The 25,366-nt window shown below is 44.8% G+C and overlaps 1 protein-coding gene and 1 pseudogene across 1 annotated transcript; one reads left to right on the top strand and one right to left on the bottom strand.

The window, feature by feature from the left end:
• Positions 1–16,873, bottom strand: part of LOC120221521 — a 25,035-nt pseudogene extending 8,162 nt beyond the window's left edge.
• A 3,743-nt stretch (positions 16,874–20,616) lies between these two features.
• On the top strand, positions 20,617–21,210 carry LOC120221486 (NADH dehydrogenase [ubiquinone] 1 beta subcomplex subunit 5, mitochondrial-like). Its single transcript, XM_039218888.1, has one exon. The coding sequence runs from the start codon at positions 20,617–20,619 to the stop codon at positions 21,208–21,210; it is 594 nt and encodes a 197-aa protein (XP_039074819.1).
• The last annotated feature ends 4,156 nt before the right edge of the window (positions 21,211–25,366 follow it).

Raw genomic sequence — 25,366 nt, 5'->3', positions numbered from 1 at the left:
AAAAAAAATAATAAATAAACTAAAAGAAAAAAAAAGTAGGGGCGCCTGGGTGGCTTAGTCGGTTAAGCGTCCGACTTTCGCTTAGGTCGTGATCTCGCGGTTCGTGGTTTCGAGCCCCACGTCGGGCTCTGTGCTGACTGCCAGCTCAGAACCTGGAGCCTGTTTCAGAGTCTGTCACTCCTTCTCTCTCTGACCCTCCCCTGCTCACGCTGTCTTTCTCTCTCCTAGAAATAAAAAAAAAAAAGAAAAAAAAAGAAAAAAAAAAGGAAAGGGAACAAAAACAGGCAATCCAAAAAGAAGAAATCAGCTCCCAGTATTTTGTCAAGTGGATGGATTGGGCAGGTTGGAAAGTTCAAAAATGGGGCCAGGTTGATATCAAGAAAATAATTCCTTCCAAGTGGCTAAATAAAGTAGCTTGTAAATTAAAGAGAGTAATGGGAAAGTGCCATTGTACTGAAACGTGACCCCTACAAGACTTCCAGATTATTCTTATTTATTTCATATTGCATAGACTACTTTTCTGTTTTAGTGAAAACCATCAAATAGAACTACTAATATTTGTAGTTGCTGAAGTGTCTGTTTTATGGTCTATTTTACAGATAAGTATTTGATGGGAAGGGCCAACTGCAACTGTGGGTATAAAGTAAACCTACTGAGAAAAAGAGTGTTTGGGGCCTGAGTGGCTCAGTCAGTTGGGCACCCGAGTTTGGCTCAGGTCGTGATCTCAGAGTCTGTGGGTTCGAGCCCTGCGTCGGGCTCTGTGCTGACAGCTCAGAGCCAGGAGCTGCTTCAGATCCTGTGTCTCCCTCTCTCTCTGCCCGTCTCCCACTCGCTTTCTGTCTCTCTCTCTCAAAATAAAAATTAAAATAAAAAATTTTAAAAAAAGAAAAAGAAAAAAAGGATGTATAATCTTCCCAGTGAGATTTACACTAGATTCACTTTCACTGGTGTTTTGTACGTTTGCTTGTAATATGATTTTATTCATAAACTTAATCATTTATTGATTTGTAAACGCCAATAATTAGCTTTAAATTGCTTTTAAATTTCTAAATATGGTATTACTGGTTTGAGGTGCTGGGGTTTGGAGCTGACGGGCAAGAAAGAATTCTTGAGACATCTTCAGTGCAAAAAGTTGGTTTTATTAAAGCGTGAGGACAGGACCCGTGAGCAGAAAGAGCTGCACTGGAGCTGTGAGGGGTGACTGACTTTATACCCTCAGACTGGGAGGGGGCCAGGGATAGCATAAGTCTCTAGGGAATTTTGGAAGCAAGGTTCCCAGGACCTTGAAGGTTAGGAAAAGGTTGTTTATTACTGTTTAGTCAGTCATGAGACCTTTCAGTGTATATCAGGGGACAACGTGCTTGGAGAATGATTGCCAACATATATCTTGACAGGTAGAGGTAAAGGAAGTGTCCAAAGGAGTTTTTATATATTAAAGTAGAGTTAAGGATTCTGTGTGTGTGTGTGGGGGGGGGGGGGGGGGGGGGGGGGGGGGTGGACGGGGATGAGGGTGTGGGTTGGGATAATGTTAAGCTAAGGTTGCCTTTTGCCCTGAGTCGTCATCGAGGCAGCTGAATTCCTAGAGGAAGGTCACTCTGCCTGCCTCCAGGACTTGTCAATGGGCTGTAAGTAGCAAGGAAATTAAATTTTTTCTTTTGTCTTTGTTTCCCACATCATTACTATATCATGAAAGAACAAAGAATGTGATAATTTGTCAGTTGTTTTGTGGGAAAAGCAGTTTTGATTTTTAGCCTAACAAGTGTACAAAATCTCCTTCATAAGAAGTTATGTAAATAAAACCCAACTTTTTTTTGGTTAAAAAACACAACCCCCCTCCAAACAAACAATAAAACAAGAATGTGTAGACAAAGGACTTACTGCAATCCAGGCAAAATTTATAAAAATAGAGATATGCCTAGATTGCTCTGGTAAAGGTATTAGGTCGTAAATGAAAGGAACAAAGGTTATCTACAAGGGAAGAATTCATGTATCTTACATTTCTTAGAATTTACTTACAAGAATTAGAAGACAAATAAGTAAAATCTTCAGTTTTGTGGGGGGGAAAGTTTGTGGGTCAGAATTTTATAATTAAGTTGATAGTCATTCATGAAGGCATCAGAGAAATATTCTCAGATATGCAAATATCCATAAAGTGTTCCAATTATATTCTCTTTTTGAAGTAAATGCACTGATTTTTTTTCTTTTTGTAGTAAATTACTTGAAGAAGTATTGCCCCTGACCAAAAGATGAATCAAAATTGAGAAATAAAGAGTGGTGATTTAGAATTCTTGATAGTGAATCTACAGTGAAACCACTTAAATTATACAGTTAGGTCTAAATTATCAAAATAGAATAATAAAATATACTGCAAGTTTAGAAAATAATTATTTCCAAAAAATACAATGTAAATACAGTTGGAGTTTAAGTTACAAATTGTTTCAACAAATATCAATAAGTGGTAAGTGGGTTGGGAAAGAGTAAAAATGTAGTGATTTCCTTATTTTACATGAGGAGAATGAAATGATAGAGTTTTATTCTTGATTTTCAAGATTAGCAAAATATTTGTAAAAATTTTTTTGAAAATCTTTAAAGCACCTGCTGGAAAAATGGAGAGTGGATTATAAAAAGGGCTATATGGTAAAATAAAGGTTTTTTAAAAAGTTTATTTTTAGAGAGAGTGCAAACAGGGGAGGAGCAGAGAGAGGGAGAGAGGGAATCCCAGGAGCCTAACACAGGGCTCGATTTCACGAACTGTGAAAACATGACCTGAGCCAACATCAAGAGTCGGATGCTTAACCAAGTGAGCCACCGAGGCACCCTTAAAATAAATTTCGAAAACCTAAGTGAAACCACATGAGACAGGCTTTATGTTTGCAGGTCTTCTTAGAGCCTAGTGGGTACGCAGGTCGTGGATGTTTTTTTCAGTTTGGCCTCCCAGCTCTTGGACTCCCATCCCATATGTGGGGGGCATCTCATCTCATGAAGCAGAATCCATCTCCTCTTGCAGAAGCTGAAATTCCAATTCCCTCCTTCCTTCCTTCCTTTCTTGGCAGCTGCAGACGGCAGATGAATCTGTCTGGGAGTCTTGATCTGGGGCAGTTTCCCCAGGAGGCAGGCGTGGTGCTTCCTTGCTGGTTCTCATGACGCAAGAGCCTCACCAGACCACTTCAGTGACAGGATTTGGGCTGTTTTTCTTTGTGTAGCTTTTGTTTACCCTTGCCCATTTCTTAGGTCCTCACTCTCTAATCTTCTGATTAATCTGTGAGCTAATATCATTTAAATAAAACCTTTCCTCACTGAAATCAGTTTGATGCAGTTTTTGTTGTTTACATTTCTTAATATTGACTGTAAATTTCTAAGAAGGGGACATTTTCTTTCTTTTTTTATAATTTTTTAAAAATGTTTTATTTATTTCTAGGAGAGAGAGAGAGAGACAGCATGAGCATGGGAGGGTCAGAGAGAGAGGTAGTCACAGACTGAAACAGGCTCCAGGCTCTGAGCTGGCAGTCAGCACAGAGCCCGACGCGGGGCTCGAACCCACCAACTGCGAGATCATGACCTAAGCGAAAGTCGGACACTTAACCGACTAAGCCACCCAGGCACCCGATGAAGGGGACATTTTCTAAAGTTACTTGTATCTTTTCTTTTCAGAAAAATTATTAATCTGTGAAATTAAAATGATGTGAGCATAAACTGGAAACTTGTGGCCAGAAAAGAGCGTGGAAAGAAATACAGTAAATGAATCATAATGGATATTTGGTTTCAAATCATGGGTTGGGGACTTGCGCTGTGTCTCCCTCCAGAGACCCCGTTGAAAAGGGAATAGAAACCCAGAGCAGCAAAGATGATACAGGTGGACCAGACAGTGAGCAAGAGGCTTGAGCATCTACAGAAGACGGACAATTGGAAGTAGTGTGTCGGTAGGTGAAACAGAGTGGAGGAACTCCAGACAGAATGTGGAGCCTGGAAACGTGACTGGAGCAAGGGGAACTGGTGTCCACTTTGGAACTCCAGAGAGTTCGGATGAATCGCCCCAAGGATGGCATGAGACGTGGGGCTGGCAGTACTTAGGGTTGACAGAAAGTCTGCCTGCAGACCACCGAGCCAGCCACACCCGTCTCTCCGCTCGGTTCCTGCCTGCAGAGCAATAGGTGCCCCAGGCCCACCTCGTGTCTAAAGAAGATGAACTAGCACTCTGGAGCTTCTTTCTTGGCATCCCAGAGTAAAAGCCTTCCTCGTGTGTCGTTGAGCAGCTCGTTCCCTGTCAGTTCACTCAAGTGCACCTTGTTCTCATGCCACACAAACAGGACTTCTGAGCAACCTTCCCACTCAGGGAAAAGAGATACACGCTCACATAGGAAAGGAAGCCTCAGCTAGAAGAGCTACCTGGGGTGACTAATTTAGTCCTTCATTCATAGGGAAATAAAATCACCAGCATGTGAAGAGTACTGGCAACACAAAAAAGAAAGGATAAAATAACACTCAGAGTAACCCACAGTCAAGGGAGAAAATGCAGAGAAAATCCAGGAGCCAGGAGAGAACTGCTTCTTCAAAAGGATTCAATAAGTGGAATTCCAGAAAAATGACTTTAGTGGGAAAATTTCCTGTAATGAATTAGAAGCTAGAAGATCTTAGTGATATAATGTAAAAAACATAGGTTTCTTTTCTTAACAATAAACGAAGAACGCAAACCCAAAGCAGTTAGAGACTTCAACTAAAACAGGAAACAATAAGGTGATGCAATGAGGGTAGAGGTGAGGCATGGGCCACTGGTGGTAATAAAGGCCTTGGCCCTGGCAAGGGTGAAGTCACTGCCTGCTCTCATGGCAGGCAGGTGGGGAAGCCACAACAGCAGCCCAGAGGAGCTTATGTGTTCCACGCTTTAATAATGGGATTAATCTCTGGGTAAAATTCAACACACCCTGGGAGCGGATCCTCTTTGAAGGCCAGAGCAGGTGTAACCCCAGCTGCCCCTGGGAGCATTCTGTCCTCATCAGCTGGGAGCTTATCAGCCATGCTCACCCTTATCATCTGCTGCTGGAGGCTTGGCTGCAAACACTCTGCCCCATTAGCTTACCCTCAGCTACTGGAGGAACTGAGCCAAAGGAGGGGCTGTGGCCTTAACCGCAGAACGTCCCCTAGGAAGTTCCCAGTCTTAGAGGGAGGCCCAAGTCCTGCTCTGAGAGGGCTGTCTCCTGAGCTGCTGGTCTAATGGTAGGGATAAGGCTTCTCTCTGGATGGGTCAGAGCAAACCTAACATCAAGCCGTTTCCTGCTCTACAGTGTAATGCCATGAAAGTAATGATGTGTTCTTGGCCTCCTGGGAGCAGTACTTGGGAGATAGAGTATGTATGAAGGTAGGGGGCATCAACCCTCTCAACTCAGAAAAGCAGTCAGGACCAGGGGAAAAGCAGTCAGGACCAGGGGAGCCAGCTGTAGAGCAGCCCAGGGCCATGGCCAAGACAGGCCCGGAGGGAGCAGCAGTGTTACTTTAGCAGGAAGAGTGGGCAGGTGGGGGAGGAAGCTGGTGGGACCCTGGGCCCTCTCAGAGAGAGGGTGGGGAATGGTTTGGTGGCAGTTGGTGGGCACAAGGTGAGGGGAGCTAGGGAGGTGCCCATCCTGTGTCTGAGGTTTATGTGGTCTTCTTGGGCTGCCTGCCACGGGCTCTGTTCACCAGGAGGTAAGAAGCTCTGTCTTCCTGGATTCCGGGTTGAGGAAGTTGGCTTTTCCTCCACTTCCACACACTTCCAATAACATCTGGTTTTGATGAAGAATACCCTCTTCTCTCTTCCAGTGAGTTCTGAGTCTTCTCTAATCTCAGGCAAGCCTGTTGGCTTTTCTTTATTAACTAATAACCCCCGCCCCCTGAGGTTTTCCCTTCCCAATATATAGCAACATCATTTACATTCATGAGTACTTCATATGTTTTTCATTTATTGTGTTTTTATTTGGGCAGAAATTGACAAAAAGTTTGAACTTTGCATGTGACTCGGGGTATAGTGATGTGGAAATGTTGGGGTTCGGAGTCAATGGCCAAGAAAGAATTCTTGAGATGTCTTTAGTGCAAAAAGAGCATTTAATTAAAACATGGGGACAAGGCCCATGGGCAGAGAGAGGTGCACTGGGGTTGTGAAGAGTGACTCATTATATGCCTTCAGGTTGGGAGGGTGTTAGGAATAGTGTAAGTCTCTAAGGAATTTTGGAAGCAAGGTTTCTAGGACCTCGAAGGGCCAGCTGTTGTTAGGAAGATATTATTTATTACTGGTTAGTAAAGCTCAGTCATGAGACCCTTCAGATGTACATTAGGGAGCCATATTGGAGTATAATTGGAGTATAATTGCTAACATATATTTGGGCGTAGAGGTAAAGAAAGTTTCCAAAGTAAATTTTTTAAAGTTCATTTACTTTGGGCGCCTGGGTGGCTTAGTCGGTTAAGCGTCCGACTTTCGCTTAGGTCATGATCTCACAATTCGTGGGTTCGAGCCCCATGTCGGGCTCTGGGCTGACTGCCAGCTCAGAGCCTGGAGCCTGTTTCAGTCTGTGACTCCCTCTGTCTCTGACCCTCCCCTGCTCATGCTGTCTCTCTCTCTCCTAGAAATAAATAAAACATTAAAAAAAAAAAAAGTTCATTTACTTTGATGGATGGGAAGTAAATAGCAGGAAGTGGGTAGGAAAGAGAGAGAAAATTCCAAGCAGGCTCTGTGCTGTCAGCATGAAGCCCAATGAGGGGCTCAAACCCATGAACTGTGAGATCATGACCTGAGCTGAAATCAAGAGTCAGATGCCCAACCAACCGAGCCACCCAGGTGTCCCCAAAAGAATTTTTGTATGTTAAAGTAGACTTACAGGATCCTGGAGGTTGGGATGTTAAGCTAAGATTGCCTTTTTCCCTGAGCAAAATGTCATTCATCATCGAGGCAGCTGAATTCCTAGAGGAAGGTCATTGCGTTTCAAGGACTTGTCAGTGGGGTGTCCATAGCAAGGAAATTTAATCTTTTCTTTTGCCTTCATTTCCCACATCATTTTCTTCTGCAATTTTTTCTTTTTTCTTTTTTAATGTTTTATTTATTTCTGAGAGAAAGGGAGAGACAGCATGAGCAGGGGAGGGTCAGAGAGAGGAGACACAGAATCTGAAAACAGGCTCCAGGCTCTGAGCTGTCAGCACAGAGCCCAAGGTGGGGCTCGAACCCACAAACCGTGAGATCATGACCTGAGCTGAAGTCGGATGCTTAACTGACTGAGCCATCCAGGTGCACCTGCAATTTTTTTTCTTACAAAGGCAGAATGTCTTTCTTGAAAATTCTTTGGAAGACTTCTCTTTCATACCACTGGCCAGAACCAGATTCTGGTTCTAGAAGCCTTGAAATGTCTTGGCATTTTCGGCCTTCCTCGTGGGAGGGCGGTCTGCCAACAAGAAGGGTCCAGTGGGTGCTGCAGAGGGTGAAGGGGCAAGGGAATTGTTGCGGAGAAGCCAGAAGACCAAGTCCTCTGGCTTGCAGGAGGTGGAGGTGGGGAGCTCAACACAACACACAGGTTCAATGCATAATGGGGGGTCCTGCATTGTGTGAGGGGTGCCCCCCCCTTCACGTTGGGAATTTCATAAATCTGAGATCAAAGCCACCTAAGTCTTTGTTTTTCTTCCTGCCAGCTTCAACCACAATGACTCACCTTGAGCCCAAGCGGCGGAGGCTTGAATTGTATCTTTGGCAGTATACTCCCCTCCTCTATGGGGAAATCCCTGGGGCGTAGGTGAGAATGAAGAACTAGGAGCAGAACGCATTTCTTTCTTGGATTTCCAGATCTGAAAGTCTTGTCCTGAGCAGTAGGAGAACAGTGGTGCAGATGCGGCAGATGACAGCTGCCCCTCTATGGGGAAGAAACAGCCCTGCCCTGGGGGAGCCTTCATCTTTCTAACGGGCAGTGGGACCTGGTGCTCCAATAGGCTAGGCTGGAAGTCAGGGGCCCTAACTGGGGGGTGTTTGGGGTCATGCTAGATGGGAGGGTGGAATCAGGTTTGCTCGGCAGGGGAAAGACCTGGGAGGGGTTCAAAGAACAGACTGGAAAGGTTAGGGTGAGAGCTGAGGCAGCAAAATGGCCCATTTTGCCACCTTGGGAGTTGCCAGGACCCTCGTGGGGCCAGCGAGTGTGAGTGGGGACCTTGCCTCACTCTGCACCAGAACACTGTGCCGGTGTGGCTGAGCACAGAGTTGCACGGAGGGGAGGTAACTCACCCCAGGCCTGAGACGCAGCTCTCTAAACATGCTTGGGGGTAAGCATGGACTTTTCCCCTGAGCCCAACCTCCAGACTCTGGGACCAGGCACCCCAAGAGCAGTGAGGAGTCTTCTCAGCTTGTGTGTCAGCAAACTCCTTGGCTTGCCAACTAAGTGGTCAGCAAATTGCATAGGTGTTGTCTCTCTCGGGAGTAGGAAGTACCCCATGCCCCCAAGGAAAGCATGGGTGCCTGGGTTAGGGTTTAGGAGCTCTGAGCTAGGACTTGGTTCTGTCCCTCACCAGCAGTGTGGCCTTGGGCAAGCCACTTATTTTTCCAGCCTCAGTTTCACCATCTGTAAACCAGCAGCACTGTCCATGGCCGAGGGGGGAGGGTGCGGGGGGACAGACCACAGTTGAAACCACAGCTCAGCCTCTGTTAGCTGTGTGACTTCAGAGAGATTAACCTCTTTCAGCACTTGGTTTCTTCACCCGGAGCTGGGCATTGGGTTATTTAGAGGATTAAAGCCTTGCCTGGCACCTGGCTGGCACTGTGAGTGTTAACTCCCCATCCCCCCTTTTAAGTTTATTTATTTCACGAGAGAGAGTGAGAGCATGGGGAATGGGCAGAGAGGGAGAGAGAGCCATGGGGAAGGGGCAGAGAGGGAGAATTCCAAGCAGGCTCCATGATGTTAGCGCAGAGCCCGAGAGGAACCCAAGGTCATGACCCCAGCTGAAATCAAGAGACGGGATGCTTAACCGACTGAGCCACCCAAGCACACCTCCCATTTTCTTGCTGAGTTGTCAGTTCAGAGATTTTAGCCCTTTACCTCCACCTGCATATTTGCTAATTTTTGCCAAGTGCAAGGTTGACAGCAGCAGCAGCAGCTGTAAAAAGCCAAAACAGGATGGGTCACATCTCAGCCACTGAGAGGGATTAACATTAGACTGAGGGCCTGGCTGAGACCCAGAAGGAGCCACCACCCTGACTCTTCTCAAGAACGAACTGGGTCAGAGATGGTCTTGTAGTCTGTGAAGTCCACAGGACAGATGTCAGGCGTTGATCCCCAGGAAGGAGGGCATTTCCCCAGGGGGAAGGAGCCTACATTTCTCCAGAGTTCCCGCAAAGGCTCAGTGTTTGCTGGCTTCTCCCGGCTGAGACTGAGACGCAGCAGGAGTGCTGGCGGGGGAGGGCGATGGTAGGCGGAGGGCACTGTCAGCTCCTCTTTCAGCGGTGCTCTTAGGGGCCTGCACATTCTCCCCACCTCTGGGCCTAGAAGGAAAAGGACAACCCGACTTTTAGGATCAAGGTAGAACTTCAGTGCGTTCGAGGTTCAATTTTAGAGTCTTCAGGTCTGTGGTTTCACTTTAGTGGTTGAATGTCCCCTTCATACTCTTGAACTCTCTGATTATGATTTATACTCTGTCCTCCACCCCTGCCTCTGCTACTGTAGAGTCATACGAAATTATGCTTATGCTTACAAAATTGCTAGCATAAGACATAAAAATAAGCATATTTAAAACAGAAGAGTCCAGCACTTAAGGGCATGGACCGTAGGACTAGACCACCTAAATTTAAATCCAGCCTCTGCCATTTACTACCCGTGTGATCCTGGGCAAATTACATAAGTCTCAGTTACATGTGCCTCAGTTTCCACATCTGTGAAGTGGGAGTGTTTCCTACCTCTTAAATTTGTTGTGAGGATCACATGAGTCCATTTGTAAAGCCCTTAGAAAAGTGCCTGGCACAAAGTAAATGGAAGGCTAAGCATTAACTATTCCTGTCTTTGAAAACCCTCTGGGGTGCTATGCCACTGGACACTACAAACTGTCTCAACACGGCTACCACGGCCATGCTCTTCAGTTGGTGGGAAGAGTGGCTGGTTCCTCAGATGAGCCCCAGAGAAGGCATTCAGTTTGGGCTGAGGTGCCAAGTTGTATGACAGACGTTTTGTTTCACGAATGTCATCCTCAGTACTGTGAGATGACCCAGCACGTGAGCCAAATGGCCTGGAAAGTTGTGATTTCCACCTCTGGGGGTGTTTCACACCTGGACCAAGTCGGTAGGGCTATTTTAATTCCCCCACTTTCTCTCTCTCAATCCTGATTATATGTGGATGGAATTGAATGCAGGTCTGATGGCATCACATCTTTCCACCATTGTTGCTACTACCACCTCCAGCACACATCAGACCCCTCATGGAGGACTCTCTCTGTGCCAGGCACCATGCTAACCACTTTTTTTTTTTTAATGTTTATTCATTTTTGAGAGACAAAGAGAGAGGGACAGAGAGTGAGTGAGGAAGGGACAGAGAGAGAGGGAGACACAGAACCTGAAGCAGCTCCAGTCTGCCCTGTCAGCACAGAGCCTGAGGTGGGGCTCAAACCCATAAACCGCGAGATCATGACCTGATGCTTAACCGACTGAGCCACCCAGGCGCCCCTCCCCTTTTTCATGCTAACCGCTTTGTAAGTGTTGTCTTATTTATTTAATCCTTAACAACTCTGTGGAGTCCATTTTATTATTTATTAAAAAAAAATATTTTGTTTTAAAGCAATCTCTATACTCAGTGTAAGGCTTAAACCCACATCCCTGAGACCAAGAGTCATGTAGTCCACGGACCGAGCCAGACAGACACCTGGTGTGAAGTCCATTTTATTATTCCCACTTTACAGGTGAGGATGCCAGACTCAGAGAAGTAACTTGGCCACATAGCTAGGAGGCAAAGGGACCAGAATTCAAGCCTGTGTTTGTTTGGCTCCCAAGGCTGGTGCTATTTGCCATGGGATTCCACATACCAGCCTTCTCAGCTGTGCTGTTTCTTCAGCACAGGGAGAGAGTCTCCCATGTCTTTCCATCACACAAAGACCTTGCTAGTAAGCCTGGCATTTGGGACATGTGATTTATTTTTAATTTTTAATGTTTTTAATGTTTTATTTATTTTGGAGAGAGAGAGACAGTGTGAGCAGGGGAGGGTGAGAGAGAGAGGGAGTCACAGACTCTGAAACAGGCTCCAGGCTCTGAGCTGGTTGTCAGCACAGAGCCCGACGCGGGGCTCGAACCTACAAACTGTGAGATCATGACCTAAGCCGAAGTCGGACGCTTAACCGACTGAGCCACCCAGGCACTCTTATATTTTTTATTTTAGAGAAAGAGAGAGAGAGAGAGCACAAGCAGGAGAGAGAGGCAGAGGGAGAGAGAGAGCGAGAGAGAGAGAGAGAGAGAGAGAGAGAGAGAGAGAATCTCAAGCAGGCTCCATGCTCAGCATGAAGCTCCTTCCCATGACCCTGGGGTCATGATCTGAGTCAAAATCAAGAGCCAGATGCTCTACTGACTGAGGCACCCTGGTGCCCCAGGATATGTGATTTTAATACAGTAAAGACACTGACACTTATGGGCTTCCCTCCAGGGTGTGTGAGCTTTTGAGAAGTTTCTAATAATTTCCATACTATATTCAAGCTGTTGCATGAGGAGGCCCAACTCTGTCTGGATTTATTCTTTCCTGGTGACTCTAGGGCCAGGAATAGTACAGGAGATTCAAGAGAGGAGGGTGCTGGAGGGGAATGTCAGTCTGCACATGTCTCGTTGTCTCTTTTACTCCTAGTAATTTGGGAGGGCTTCCAGCTCAGTGTTGTTGGTGTTCTGGGTGAGTAGCACTTGGATGGGGTAAAGACCCCCATTCTTGAGATGATTTTTGCTTGCTATTTGCTCTTATCTCAGAGACAGAGAAGATGGCTACAGCTTTAGTAAGATATACAGAAGGTGATTACTAGGTAGCAGAACAGAGACCATGGCAAGGAAAGCTTGGCCAGACCTCATCTCATATTGGTCTTAGAAATGCAGGTGGAGCAGAAGAAGACCTGCATATGTTCACATGCCGTGCTGTAACAGTATATCAAATAACACAATGCATGGCCAATTATCCACCAGCCTAAGCTGTAAACCATTATCGAAGATGTAAGCGCTAACGCTTTAAAACTCTTATAAGACAACACAGGGGGAAAGTTTTGTGACATTGGATTAGGCAATAATTTCTTGGATATGACCCTCAAAGCTCAGCAACAAAAGAAAAATAGGTAAATTGGACTCCATCAAAATAAAACTTCTGTGCATCAAAGGACACAATCAAGAGAGTGAAAAGGCAACCCATGAAATGGGAGAAAACAACATTTGCAAATCACATCTCTTAAGGGGTTAATATCCAGAATACAGAAAGAACTCCTACAACTCAGCAGTAACAAAAAACAAACAATCTGATTTAAAAATGAGCAAAGGGGAGCCTGGGTGGCTCAGTCAGTTGAGGGTCCAGCGTCAGCTCAGGTCATGGTCTCACCACTCGTGTGGGTTCGAGCCCTGCATTGGGCTCTGTGTTGACAGCTCAGAGCCTGGAGCCTGCTTCAGATTCTGTGTCTCTCTCTCCCCAACTCGCACTCTCTCTCAAAAATCAATAAATGTTAAAAAAATTTGTTTAAGTGGGCAAAGGACTAGAATAGACATTTCTCCAAGGAAAATATATAAATGGTCAAGGAGCACATGAAAAGATGTTCCATGTCACTAATTTTTAGGGAAATGCAAGTAAAAATGACATTATCACTTTATACCCTTTAGGACTGCAATATATAACTATATGTAATGTATAACCAGAAGAAATAAAACGTTGATGAGGAAGAGGAGAATTGGAACCTTCGTGCACTGTTGGTGGGAACATAAAATGGTGCAGGTGCTGTGGAAAATAGTGTGGTGGTTCTTCAACAAATTAAACAGAGAATTATCATATGATCCAGCAATCTATTTCTGGGTATATATTGAAAATAATTAAAAGCAGGGGCGCCTGGGTGGCTTAGTCGGTTAAGCGTCCGACTTTCGCTTAGGTCATGATCTCGCGGTTCGTGGGTTCGAGCCCCGCGTCGGGCTCTGTGCTGACTGCCAGCTCAGAGCCTGGAGCCTGTTTCAGAGTCTGTGACTCCCTCTCTCTCTGACCCTCCCCTGCTCACGCTGTCTCTCTCTCTCTCTCCTAGAAATAAATAAAACATTAAAAAAAAAAAGAAAATAATTAAAAGCAGAGTCTCAAAGAGATATTTATGTTCAGAGTGGCATTATTTGCAAAGGACAAGAAGTGGAAGCAACTCAAGTGTTCATCAACAGAAGAAAGAATAAACAAAATGTGATACATGCATACAGTGGGATATTGTTCAGCCTTAAGAAGGAAGGAAATCTTGTCATCCATGCTACCACACTGATGAACCTTCAGGACATCATGTTAAGTGACATAAGCCAGTCACACAAAGACAGACACTGTGTGATTCCATTTATGAGGTCCCTAGAGTTGTCAAACTCATAGAGACAGAAGGTAGATGGCAGACACCAGGGCCTGGGGGTTGGGGGGAGTAGCGAGTGTTTAGCAGGGACAGAGTTTCAGTTTTGCAAGATGAAAAGAGTTCTGGAGATGAATGGTGGTGATGGTTACACAACAGTATAAATGCACTTACTACCACTGAATTGTACCCTTAAAAATGGCAAATGTTATATGTGTTTTACCACAATTAAAATAACCGTATAAACCATTACAAATAAAGTTGAATCCTCTTGACTCCCACTGCCCTCCACTACACTCAGAGAAATGGACATCTTGAATTTGATGTGTATTGTTCCCTTTGCGTATTTAGTTTAGTTTTGTTTGTTTCAAATTTTATACTTCTGAAACTTGCTTTATGTCTGTTTAGCATTATCTTTGTGAGAGCCATGTTGATATGCATCATGCTAGGTATTTTCACTGTATTGTGTGTTTTATTTCACCTTGTGAGTTCTGTGCAATTTATTTTTCTATTCTCATGGAACTCTCCTATTTATTCCTATCTCCTACCAGATAGACCATTTTCTTTTTTTTGCTGTTACAAACAGCAATCCCATAAATTTCAATAGGGAATGTGCATTTCTGACTATATGTGGTATTGCTGAATTTTCCTCCACAGAGATTATGTGAATTTATATTCCCACCAACAGCTTATGAGTTTCTGTTGCTCAAAGTCCTAATCGTCAGATTAGTATTTTTCCTGACCCTGCATCTCAGTGATTAATCAACACTTGCTTTTCCATCATTCCTCTTTTGTCAACTGCTTGTTCTTACCCTTTAGACATTTTCATTTGCATTGTTGTCTTTTCGTGTTAATTTATCAGAGTTCTTTCTATATTTTGGATACTATACCTTTGCCAATTATATGTGTAACAAATATTTTCTCCTAGTCTATGGGTTATATGTTTTTTAATGATGTCTTTTGATGAACATAACTTTTAAATTTAAATGTAGTCAAGTCTTTTCTGGCTTATGTTTTCTGGCTTATGTCTCATTCTCTTTGCTTAAGAAAATCTTCACTACCCTGATGTTGTAAAGATCTTTTCCTATGTTTTCTTCTAAAAGCTTTAAAGTTTTCTTCTATATATTTATGTTGTTAACCCAGCTGGAATTTCTTTTATTTTATTTCATTGTCATCTACACAATGTTTTTATTTATATTCAGCTATAATCAAAATTAACAGCGGAATTAATATCAGATTCCACAGCTCCAGGTCAGCTTTTCTTACACAGACGCAGAGTGGCCAGTTCTACAGGCAACAGACAGGGGATTCCTGACAATGTCACTCAGGCCTACAGTCCATTGTGCCTTAACCGCAAAGCAACTCTCCCCGTTGCTTTTTTCAGTACTGCTTTTTAAAGGAGCCAGAGTGGGGCACTGACCCCCCAGTAACCAGCTTGAGATGTACTAGGTTGGGGGGTTAGTGGACACACCAGCCTCTCTGGCTGTCTTGGTGAGAGACATGGCCATGAAAACACAACCCAGAAGTGCCATCACGCATAATCCTGGACCTAGACTCGCAGAGGCAGACACAATGCATCTCTCTCTCTCTCTCTCTCTCTCTCTCTCTCTCTCGGTAAACTTCCTTAAGGGATTCTTTGATGCTCTGCTCTAATACTGTAGATCTGATCTTTCTGCCTGAATTTTTTCTTTTAAATTCTGGGTTTCTATTCTTACATTAACACTTTGGGGACCACATTCTAGTACCAAAATATTCCCCAAAATGAAATTCACGTTTGATCAAAACATAAACTGGGGTGTGACTTTCTAGAACTATAAAAGTTAGGCAGAAGGAAAAGTCATCTGAAACCACTGTCTGATTGCTCAGGCCTCCCCTGGGGGAATGGAAATGGGGAAGCAGAAAAGTCTAGGTGCATCCCAGAACCTGGGAACACTGCTCCAGACCTCTGCGCTGGTTTTCATCTCTTAGCAGTCCCTTCTTCCCAGACAGCTGCTCATAGAGTTTGGGCATACAGCCCTCCCATTCAGTCTGGTAACACATGTGGGCCAGTGGGGGTCTGAGCTCATACTTTTTGTGGAAAGGTGACGCTTCAAATGTGGCACAGTGGTCTCTAGATCAGTTGCTGAGAATGGGCTTGTCACACTTCAGTGGCCCATTCTGCTTATAAACTAGCCAGACCAGCTGTGAAGGCCTGTGCGCTTGGGAGGCCCAGAGTGACATAACGGGAGAGACTGTCCCACTGGTGATGTCATCACCCTTCATGCTGACCACCAGAAAATGGTGCCATTCCCTGTATTTGCAGTCCTTCCTTAAAAAAAATTTTTTTTAATGTTTTATTTATTTCTGAGAGAGAGAGAGAGAGAGAGTGAACAGGAGAGGATCAGAGAGAGAGGGAAACACAGAATCTGAAACAGGTTCCAGGCTCTGAGCTGTCAGCACAGAGCCCAACGCGGGGCTCGAACCCACAAACCGTGAGATCATGATCTGAGCCGAAGTTGGACGCTCAACCGACTGAGCCCCCCAGGCGCCCCTGCAGTCCTTCCTGCCGGGAGTGTCTGGATATGTCATGAGCCAGGTGTAGAGTTTACCTGGATCCATGCCATGCATGCCGTCCCATGCAGTAACGGTGGGCCAGTTCTTAACCTGGGTGGGTGTCAGCACTTTGCCCGGCTCGTTGACTCCTGCCCCGTTGTATTTGGCCCGCAGTGGATGCTGTGGCCACTCGTCCACTTCCTGCAGGTTGAGAGGCCTGGCCCCTCGCTGAGGTCCACCAGCACTGCGAGCTGAGGGGCAGAGTTGTGGGAGGCGGGGCACAGGCTTGTAGCACCGAGTCTGAGCAGTATGCAAACTTCTGGAACTCACATTTTGTGTATTATGTAATGTAGAGTGGAATCTGGTTCTACTTTTTTTCTCCACGTGGACAACTAATTATTCCAGGGCCATGTACTGACCATGCTGCCACGTCCTGCTGATTTTCTGTGTCCGGCCCAATGTCCCGCTCTCTTGCAGATCACGTGTCCATTTATGTGTGGCTCCGTTTCTGGGATTTCTGTTTTGTTTCTCAATCTTTGTGTCATTACTTCAGTATCTTAATAATCACTGCCTTATAATAAGTCTTTTGTCTGGTAGGGAAGTCCACGATCTTGTTTATCTTCTTCAAAACACATTTTAGAATTGATGCATTTTTATTAGGTTGACTCCTAGATATTAAAAGTTTTCATTCTATAGCAAATGGCATTATTAACTTTACCAACTGTTGCTAGTATTTAGGAATACAACTGTCTTTTAAGTAGACCCAAACCTTGCAGGGTGCTGCCCTGGTGTCTGCAGAGTGCGAGAGGCAGGTCATGTAGTTGCTGGGTGTCTCTGCTGTCCAGTGTGGCCTGGCTGTGGCTGGAGGGATAGAAATCTGAGTGGCTACTTTTGGCCAGGAAGGATGATGTGGTGAAGGACAAGGGGGCAGGGAGGGACTGGGAGATGGGGGGGGAGCTGGAAAGATTTATACATGGTGCTTTCGTTAAATCTCTAGGTTGAGTCCTTTGAGAAAATCTATAGCTGTCACTGTGGTCAGATTTGTGACTCCTTTGATTGTAGGTACGTGCAAATCCAGCCAAGCTGGTGAGGTGGAGAGGTGGGAAGTGACAGCACTAATCGGATTAGACCTGTGGCACCGAGTAATTTGCCAGTATTTGCTGGTTGGGTGATCACACCCATCTCAGTTCTTGGCTGGGTGACAGAGACAAAGCCCCAAAGGGAGTGGACCTTAGTGTGGAAGATCGTAGGTATCTTGTCTCTTTATGTCCAGGACCATTTCACAATACGCAGAACATGTAGCAAGCTTGAGTAAATAATGCTGTTTCTCTCCCTTGTGCTGCCTTGAGAGGTACTGTGCATAAAACCAGGTGGGTGGCCTTGGACAAGATCTGCTGTGATGGGCACCAGGTTCTGGACCCCGCAACAGAGCTCACAAAGATCGTGGCCACTGTCGCTCCCACTAGAGCCTGAGAGTTGGAGCTCAGGTCAAAGCCCTGATCAGAAGGCAGAGGCAAACTTCTCTGACATGCTAGCTCAGCGCCACTTGAAGCTGCCCCTGCTCATTTCCTGCCTTGGTGGGTGTAATGGAATCCCCTACTCCCTGCCTTCCCAGCCTTTAATCTCTGAGGAGCCAGGACAAAGGCACACCTGTCCTTTCTTCTGCATTTTGTGACTAGAGGTGAGAACCAGGATCTGGAGAGAAGGTCACAGGTGGGAGCCCCCAGTCTGAGTGAGGAAACTGAGCCCCAGGGGTAGAGCGTCCAGAGGGGCAGAATTTGGGATGAGGGAAAGTATTGCTGGGTTCTGGAGTGGCTTGAGCAAGGCCTGGGTGGGAGGTAGGAGGTAGAGGGAAGAAGAGACTGAGATTGGCACCGTGGCAGATTGTGCCAAGGCAAATTTGGGCAGTAAAATTACAAGACTTGTTCTTCATGGATGCCAACATCCAAGACTAATCTGTCACAGGAACGCTTTCCAAGTGCCTATGGCAAGACAGGTGCAGCCCAAATCCTGGGCTGAGAGCAGGGGTGTGGATGGCAAGGTTCCTAATTCCCGAGATGAGGAGGATTTTAAGAAATGCTAAGGCTGGTAGTGGTTTCTCTGGAGCCCTCTTACCTGGTGCAGATGGAGGAGGAGGCAGAGTTGTTCCTTGGACTCCAGTTCCCCCAGCAGCTCCTTTTAAATCTGGTGTCACAGGCAGAATCTTGATCTCAGTTGGCTGCTGGTTAGTCACCAGCAAGTGTCAGCAGATAATGAAGGACTGTTTACTTTGGATGACTTGGTTGGTTCAGCGGAGAACCACTTTGATCTTACTGAGGGGCAGGCCCTGCAGAGATGATTTTCTTGTAGACACATTCTCCCGAGGAATCCCTGCTACAGAGCATGTGGCCTTATCTGAGGGTTCAGGGAAGGTCTTCCTGACAGGTACCTAGAGCACAATGTAGCCAGATAGGACAAAGGGTGAAAGAGTTCTGGGCGGATGGGAGAGCATGGGGGCAGCTCTACAGTGGTCTGCTGTGGAGGAGCCTGAGGGGCCCGGAGCAGACAGCCTGCAGGGCAGGGGCCAGGGCACCCGGGACTCTGAGCTGCAGGGACTTTGTACTTTACTCAGAGAAGTGGGAAGACTGTACATCTTCTTTGGGAAGGGAGTGACTTGGGTGATCAACTCCTCCTGGTTTGCCAGGGACATTCAGGCTTTAGCAATTAAAACCCCTCAGTTCCAAATAAATCAGGATGGACTTGACTGGTTAGATTTATGTTGTAAAAAGTTCACTCTGACTGAGGAATGACAAATGGGATTGGAAAGGGGAAGAGGGGATGAGCGAGAGCATTTACAGAGGCTGGGGAAGGTGCTTCAGATTCTGTGTCTCCTCTTTCTCTGACCCTCCCCTGCTCACGCTGTCTCTCCCTCTCAGAAATAAACATTAAAAAAAAAAAAAAAAGAGGCTGAGGAAGAGAAATATCTAGAAAAAGATCTAATATTTATCGAAGGTTTGCTATGTGTCAGTTGCTCCTCCAAACATTCAATATTCATTGTGCTATATTATCTTCAGAATAGTGCTATGAGCTAGATACTATTTTCACTTCCATTTTACACCTTACTGAGGTTAGCAATGTGTCCAAAGTGAAACGTCTTATGAATGGCAGAACAGGATTTGAACCTAGAACCTGACTTTGGTGCAGACACTACACTGTGCTGAGATGAGGGAAAGCACTGTGTCTTCACTGATGAAGAGAAGGCAGGTGGAGTCCAATCCTCTTCTACCTCTGAAGACAGATGACTTTACTCCCCTGTCCCAGCAGACTCTTTTTTAAAAAATTGTTTTTAATGTTTACTTATTTTTGGGAGACAGAGAGACAGAGCACAAGCAAGGAAAGGGCACAGAGAGGGAGACACAGAATCCAAAGCAGGCTCCAGGCTCCAAGCTGTCGGCACAGAGCCCGATGCAGGATTCGAACCCACGAAATGTGGGATCATGACCTGGGCTGAAGTCGGACACTTAACCGACTGAGCCACCCAGGAACCTCCCATCAGACTCTAAATGAGCACCCCCAAACAGAGGTTAGGACAGGGATGAAGCCGTGGAAATGGGGAATTAGGTAAAAGTCTATACACAGAATGCAAGATAGTCTTGGACCCTTCCTCCACTGCCCTTCAAGAACATTAGCAACCAGACTGTTCCCCTCAGCCTGAAGGTTGGAGGGTTCTTTCTGGGGAAACTGACCATCCCAACATGGCCTTTGTGATGTGTGCTTTTTCATGCCACCATGCAATTCTTGTACACCAGCTGGATGTCCTACAACTCAACTCAATTCTGACACTACTTTCCTGGAGACAAGGTCAGACCCCACAGATTAAGGAATCAGTCCCACAAGACAGTCCCTTCCCCCAACTTTAGACTAGTTGAAAGTCCAGGCTGTCATCTGTGCTTCTGACCAACTGGCTATAGATTGAAGTTTCCCACAATCCCCTCTTTGGGTTCAATTAGTTTGCCTGAGTAGCATGTAGAGTTCAGAGAAGCAGTTCACTTACTAGATCATCATTTATTATAAGAGAAAGCTATATGGAAGAGATATATTGGACGAGGTTCATGAGAAGGAGCACAGAGCTTCCATGTCCCTCTGGGGGCATCACTTTCCCTGAATCTCCCTGTGCTCACCAACCCAGAAGCTCCCTGAGCCCCGTCCTTTTGGGTTTTTATGGAGGCTTTATCACATAGGCATGATTCGTTAAATCACTAGCTGTTGGCAATCAATTCAACCTTCAGCCCGTCTCCCCTCCCTGGAGGTTGGTGGGTGTGGGGCTAAAAGTTCCAGCTTTCCAGTCAGATGATTTTCCTCTGCAACCAGCTCCCGTCTTTAAGGGCTTTCCATAAGTCACCTAATTAATATAAATCTTGTTGTGGCTGAAAGGGTTTATTATGAATGTCAAGATACTTCAATGACTCTTATACTTAGGACATTCAAGAGTTTTAGGAGCTCTGTGTCATGAACCACGAGGAAGACCAAATATATACGTTTCTGATTATAAACCACGATGTGAAATTGCCTGTAGTAGCCATGGTGGCTGTGAGTTTATTGCAGCGAGCTTCAGTCACCGCAGTGGCTGCTCTCTCAAGGCTACTCTCTCTCTCGAGGCTGCCGGCTTGGTGCTCTTCAATTGGTGCCGGCTTCTTCAGTTGTGGCTTTCGGAAGACTGTTGTTACTGTGCGACACAGTAGAGATCGTGGGAAAAGACTGTTTATCATCAAACCTTCTGGATCCTATGACAGGCATTTTTTGAGTTTAATGAAATTCTACATTTTGTTGACTGGGATTCTAGTAGCAATTGGCATAACTCTGGTGAATATATTCATTGGTGAAGCCAAGTTAGCAGAAATTCCAGAAGGCTATATCACAGAATACTGGGAATACTTCAAGCATACTATATCAAGATGGATTTCCAGAACTCTCTTTGATGACTTTGAAAAGAATTATGAAAAAGAAAAACCAATGGCTATCCCTCAAATTGAAGCTGAAAAGGCTGATTTATGGTTACAGGAGATAGAAACACAAAGGTTAATGCTTGAGAGAGGTGATGGTCCCTGGTATCAGTATCTGACGATTGATAAGGTGCTGATTAATCTTTCTCCAAAAGCAACTCCTGACAACTAATCTTTTGTTTCTCTAAATACAAAGCATATTCTCTTTAGGGGAAAATTAATTAGTAGATATATTCCGTATTTTTGTTCACATGATGAATAAAAGACCTTCCATTGCTCTATTTCTCAAAAAACAAAACAAAACAAAACAAAAATACCACAATATCACAGTCGCCCATGTAGCAATTGAGGGGTTTTACTGCGATAAAGATCACTGAGTACCAGACCCTGCCCTCTTAGACAGGGCTTCTCACCAGGGCTTAGCGTTTCACTGATAAGTAGGGGCAGATTGCCAAGGGTTACTAGACATGGAAGGAAAGCCTTATAAATGGAAGACTAGGGGGGAAAAACTCCAGACGAATCAACAAATGAAAGGAACTTGGAAAACAGTATATACCCAAGAACTTGCAAATCCTCCCAACACTCCGCACTGTTTCCTGCTTCCATCATAGCTGCCTGCTTTGTTTCTACCGCCTAAATCTCCCCCACCCCCGCCCCCAGCTTAGTCCATCTAGGAATACCTTGTTTTAGTTCTGAGTCACATCATCTTTTCTATAGTGATTCTATTTGGAGGTGACCCCAAGAATGTGACAATGTCCTCTGTTGTGTTTGTCCTGTACCTTATGCTTAGTTGCATTTCTAGCATCCATAACAGTTATTCTTTTCACCTGATCCTTTCTAGACCATAGACTAGAGGCTGGGAACTGTGCACCCCTGGCTTCTAATACCTGGCAGCCTGCCTGGCACAGAGTAGGTGCTTATTGATTGCTTACTGATTTATAGGTCAGAGCCCAATACCGGGATAATTAAGAGTCAAAAAGGATCATCCATAGACTCACGAAATGGATACTTGTATATGCAGGCACTGAAACTTGGGTGGGATCCAGGAAGGCGGAGCCAGTTGGACAAGAGCTGGGTGAGGCTTTCAGGTGTTTTGGTTTCCAGGCAGCTTGCAGGAGGCTAATCGTATTAAGGCAAATACGAGGGTCTTGCAAGGGAAGGAAGACGCGCCATGTGGGAAGAAGTGGCTGTCCCTCCCAGAAAATCTGGAGTATGCAGAGTTCAACTTCCTGCTTTTGGCCCCTCAGGCATCTCTGTGGGCAGCACCATGACCGTCTGTGGGCACCGCATGCTTTTTAACTCTCCAGGTCCAGTAAAGATCTACAATTCTCTTTTCAGTTATGAGCACAACAGCTGATACATGGCTGGAATATTTAAACGAGTGATTGCCAGAGTTACCAGATTTCAAACCTCACAAAAATTCTACTCATTCTTCTGGCTTTATTGCTGGTCTCCACAGGTTATGTTCTTTCTATACCTTGTGCCCAGACTGGCTTTAGGACTCATCATGCTGTGTTACGTTTTTCTGTTTTTATTTGTCTCCTCCCAGAGACGTGAGCTCCTTGAACGCAGGAGCTGGCATATAGCTCTTGGATCTTCGTCTCAGTATTCCTATAGGTTTCAGAAGGAGCTGGCAGTCTGCTGTACTCAATAGGGCACAGGAATTTGGGGTTAAAATTAATTTTCAGAGGAGTTTGGGTCAAGTCCACAGCTCAGCTGTGAATGGGCAACTAGAGCAGCAACTCCAGAGCTCAGACTTGTCAACAGGATTGAAAAGTAACTGGCATTTTAACTTTCAGGAAAGTTCAAGGAACTGAGTGGGAGTCCAACGGTACTATTTAGACTGAGGGGTGGGTGAGTAAGACAGAATAGTGATTAATGCACAAGTTTTGGAGTAAAACTGGTTTATGTTTCAGTCTTTTTTTGTTGTGTTTTTTGTACTTGTGGTCTTTTACTTAAGAGAAATTGACCAAAAAATTTTATCATTTTTATTGCAGTTACTGTTATTCAGATGGAGGTACTTTTGGACAAATTCTTTCTTCAGACTAAAGTCATGGCTGCTTTTTAGAGAGACCTTGCAGTTTCAAAACCATTGTTCTAGAAATTCTACCTCTGGGGTTTACAAAAATATATGTACAAGGATTTCATTGTATTATTTATTTATTTAGAGTGTGTGCATGAGCAGGGGAGGGACAGAGAGGGAGAGAGAGTTGCAAGCAGGCTCCATGCTCAGTATGGAGCCCAACGTGGGGCTTGATCCCACAACCATGAAATCATGACCTGAGCTGAAATCAAGAGTCAGACATTTAGCTGACTGAGGCACCCAGGTACCCTCAATGTAGCACTTAAAAAATTCTAATAGGGGTCCCTGGGCAGCTCAGTTGGTTAAGTGTCGGACTTCGGCTCAGGTCATGACCTCATGGTTCATGAGTTCGAGCCCTCTGTTGAGCCCTGTGTATCAGAGCCTGGAGCCTGCTTGGGATTCTGTGTTTCCCTCTCTCTCTGCGCCTCCCCTGCTCATTCTCTGTCTGTCTCTCTCTCTCTCAAAAATAAACATTAAAATATTTTAAATAAAAAATTTTAATAAAAAATCAGAAACTGAATAGAGGTCTAGTCAGAAAACATTGGTTAAACAAATGATGGAGTATCTATACTATGGGATATTTTGTATTATTGGAAACAATGATATAAATCTATGCTTACTGTTCTGGAATCATTCATCACCAATAACCGTGCTTGATATAACTAATGAATATTTTTAAATGAATTAAATAGTGTCAAGAATGTGCTTGCAGCATGCATGTATATTGACCACATTTTTTTGTTAAATTGTTTCTCATGTGAAGACATATAGTAAATAATTCTGCAAGGACAGATAGCTTTGGATGATGAAACCATGTTAGTCTAGCTTCTGTGTTTTATGATCTCATTTTCAATTAGTAGGCATTACTTTTGAAACCAATGATACAAAAATTAGTTTTATTTTGTTTTTTTTTTAATTTTTTAATGTTTTATGTATTTCTGAGAGAGAGAGAGAGAGAGACAGCGTGAGCAGGGGAGGGTCAGAGAGAGAGAGGGACACACAGAATCTGAAACAGGCTCCAGGCTCTGAGCTCGGTGTCAGTACAGAGCTCAACACGGGGCTCGAACCCACGAACCGCGAGATCATGACCTGAGTCAAAGTCTGACGCTTAACCGACTGAGCCACCCAGATGCCCCAAATTAGTTTTATTTTGAAAACCAAAAGTTAGAGGAATAAGGTATGGAAATCATGGAGGCACCGGGTGTTGATGGGGTGAACAAGACTCAGGTTCTGGGCAAGATCAGGAATTCCCTGGTAGGGCCGGGGGAAGGCTAAGAAAAAGGTCCCAGGATGAAGAAGATCCAGATGGCCCCAGGACAAATGACTGGGGGACAGTCCACATCCAACCCAGTTTGGGGTGGCCCCGAGGTAGGCATGAGAGTGGGCTCACGACCTGGAAGTCTTCAGGCCTTTCTTCCAGGAGCAGCAAGTGAACTAGGCAAGGATGAAGGTCAACGCCTTCAAAAAACTGTCTGGTTTAAAACTCGTTTTTCTTTAGCATTGCTCATATTTATTCCTACAAGTTTCAGTGCTGATCTTCAATTCCTCAGTGACCCATTGGTAATTAATTTATGAATGAGGGCACCTCCAGGACAATTTAACCCATTGCCATTGCTAACACAAGTTTTCCTGATCCCCAATTCAGAGACAAATGGTGGGTATATCAACTAAAATAATACAAAGAAGTATCATAAAACTGGGCAGAAATAGATGAAGTGAGCTTGGACATCTTGGTGGACCATAAATCAAGAATGCTGTGAAAGGCTAATGAGATCATGTAATAAAGCAAACAAGCTAGGTATTTATTAAGACACTTGAGCATGTGAAAAGCAATGGGTTCATAAGGATGAGAGAAAAGGAAGGAGGAAGAGAAAGATGTGTGGGACAGCCACACATCAGGAACCTCCTGATGTTATGCACCACGTGCAGTCTTTTTGCTAACAAAACTGAAATTGAATCTAATCAACACCTGTAGTTAGTTTTTATTTGTAGGAAATACAGGGGGTTGAGAAATAAACTGAAAGATGCCATGAGGAGCACTCAGCCAAATTTAGAACATGGGTCCTTTTACAAGACAACTACCTGATTTCTTCAGCAAAGCAAAGCTATGACAAAATGGAGGGGAATTGGTCTAAATTAAAAGAGGCCTAAGAAACACAATAGCCCATTAACCTGAGTGGATTTTGTTTGGATTCTATTTCATACATGTCTTAGGCACCTCAGGCTGCTGTAACAGCATGTCATA

Source organism: Hyaena hyaena, unplaced genomic scaffold (genome assembly GCF_003009895.1).
Source record: "Hyaena hyaena isolate Hyena2069 unplaced genomic scaffold, ASM300989v1 scaffold_783, whole genome shotgun sequence".
Classification (NCBI taxonomy): Eukaryota; Metazoa; Chordata; class Mammalia; order Carnivora; family Hyaenidae; genus Hyaena; species Hyaena hyaena.
This window is presented reverse-complemented; position numbering and strand designations above follow the sequence as displayed.

Coding starts and splice junctions, on each gene's coding strand:
- LOC120221486 (XM_039218888.1), top strand. CDS start 20,617: ATGGTGGCTGTGAGTTTATTGCAGCGAGCTTCAGTCACCGCAGTGGCT.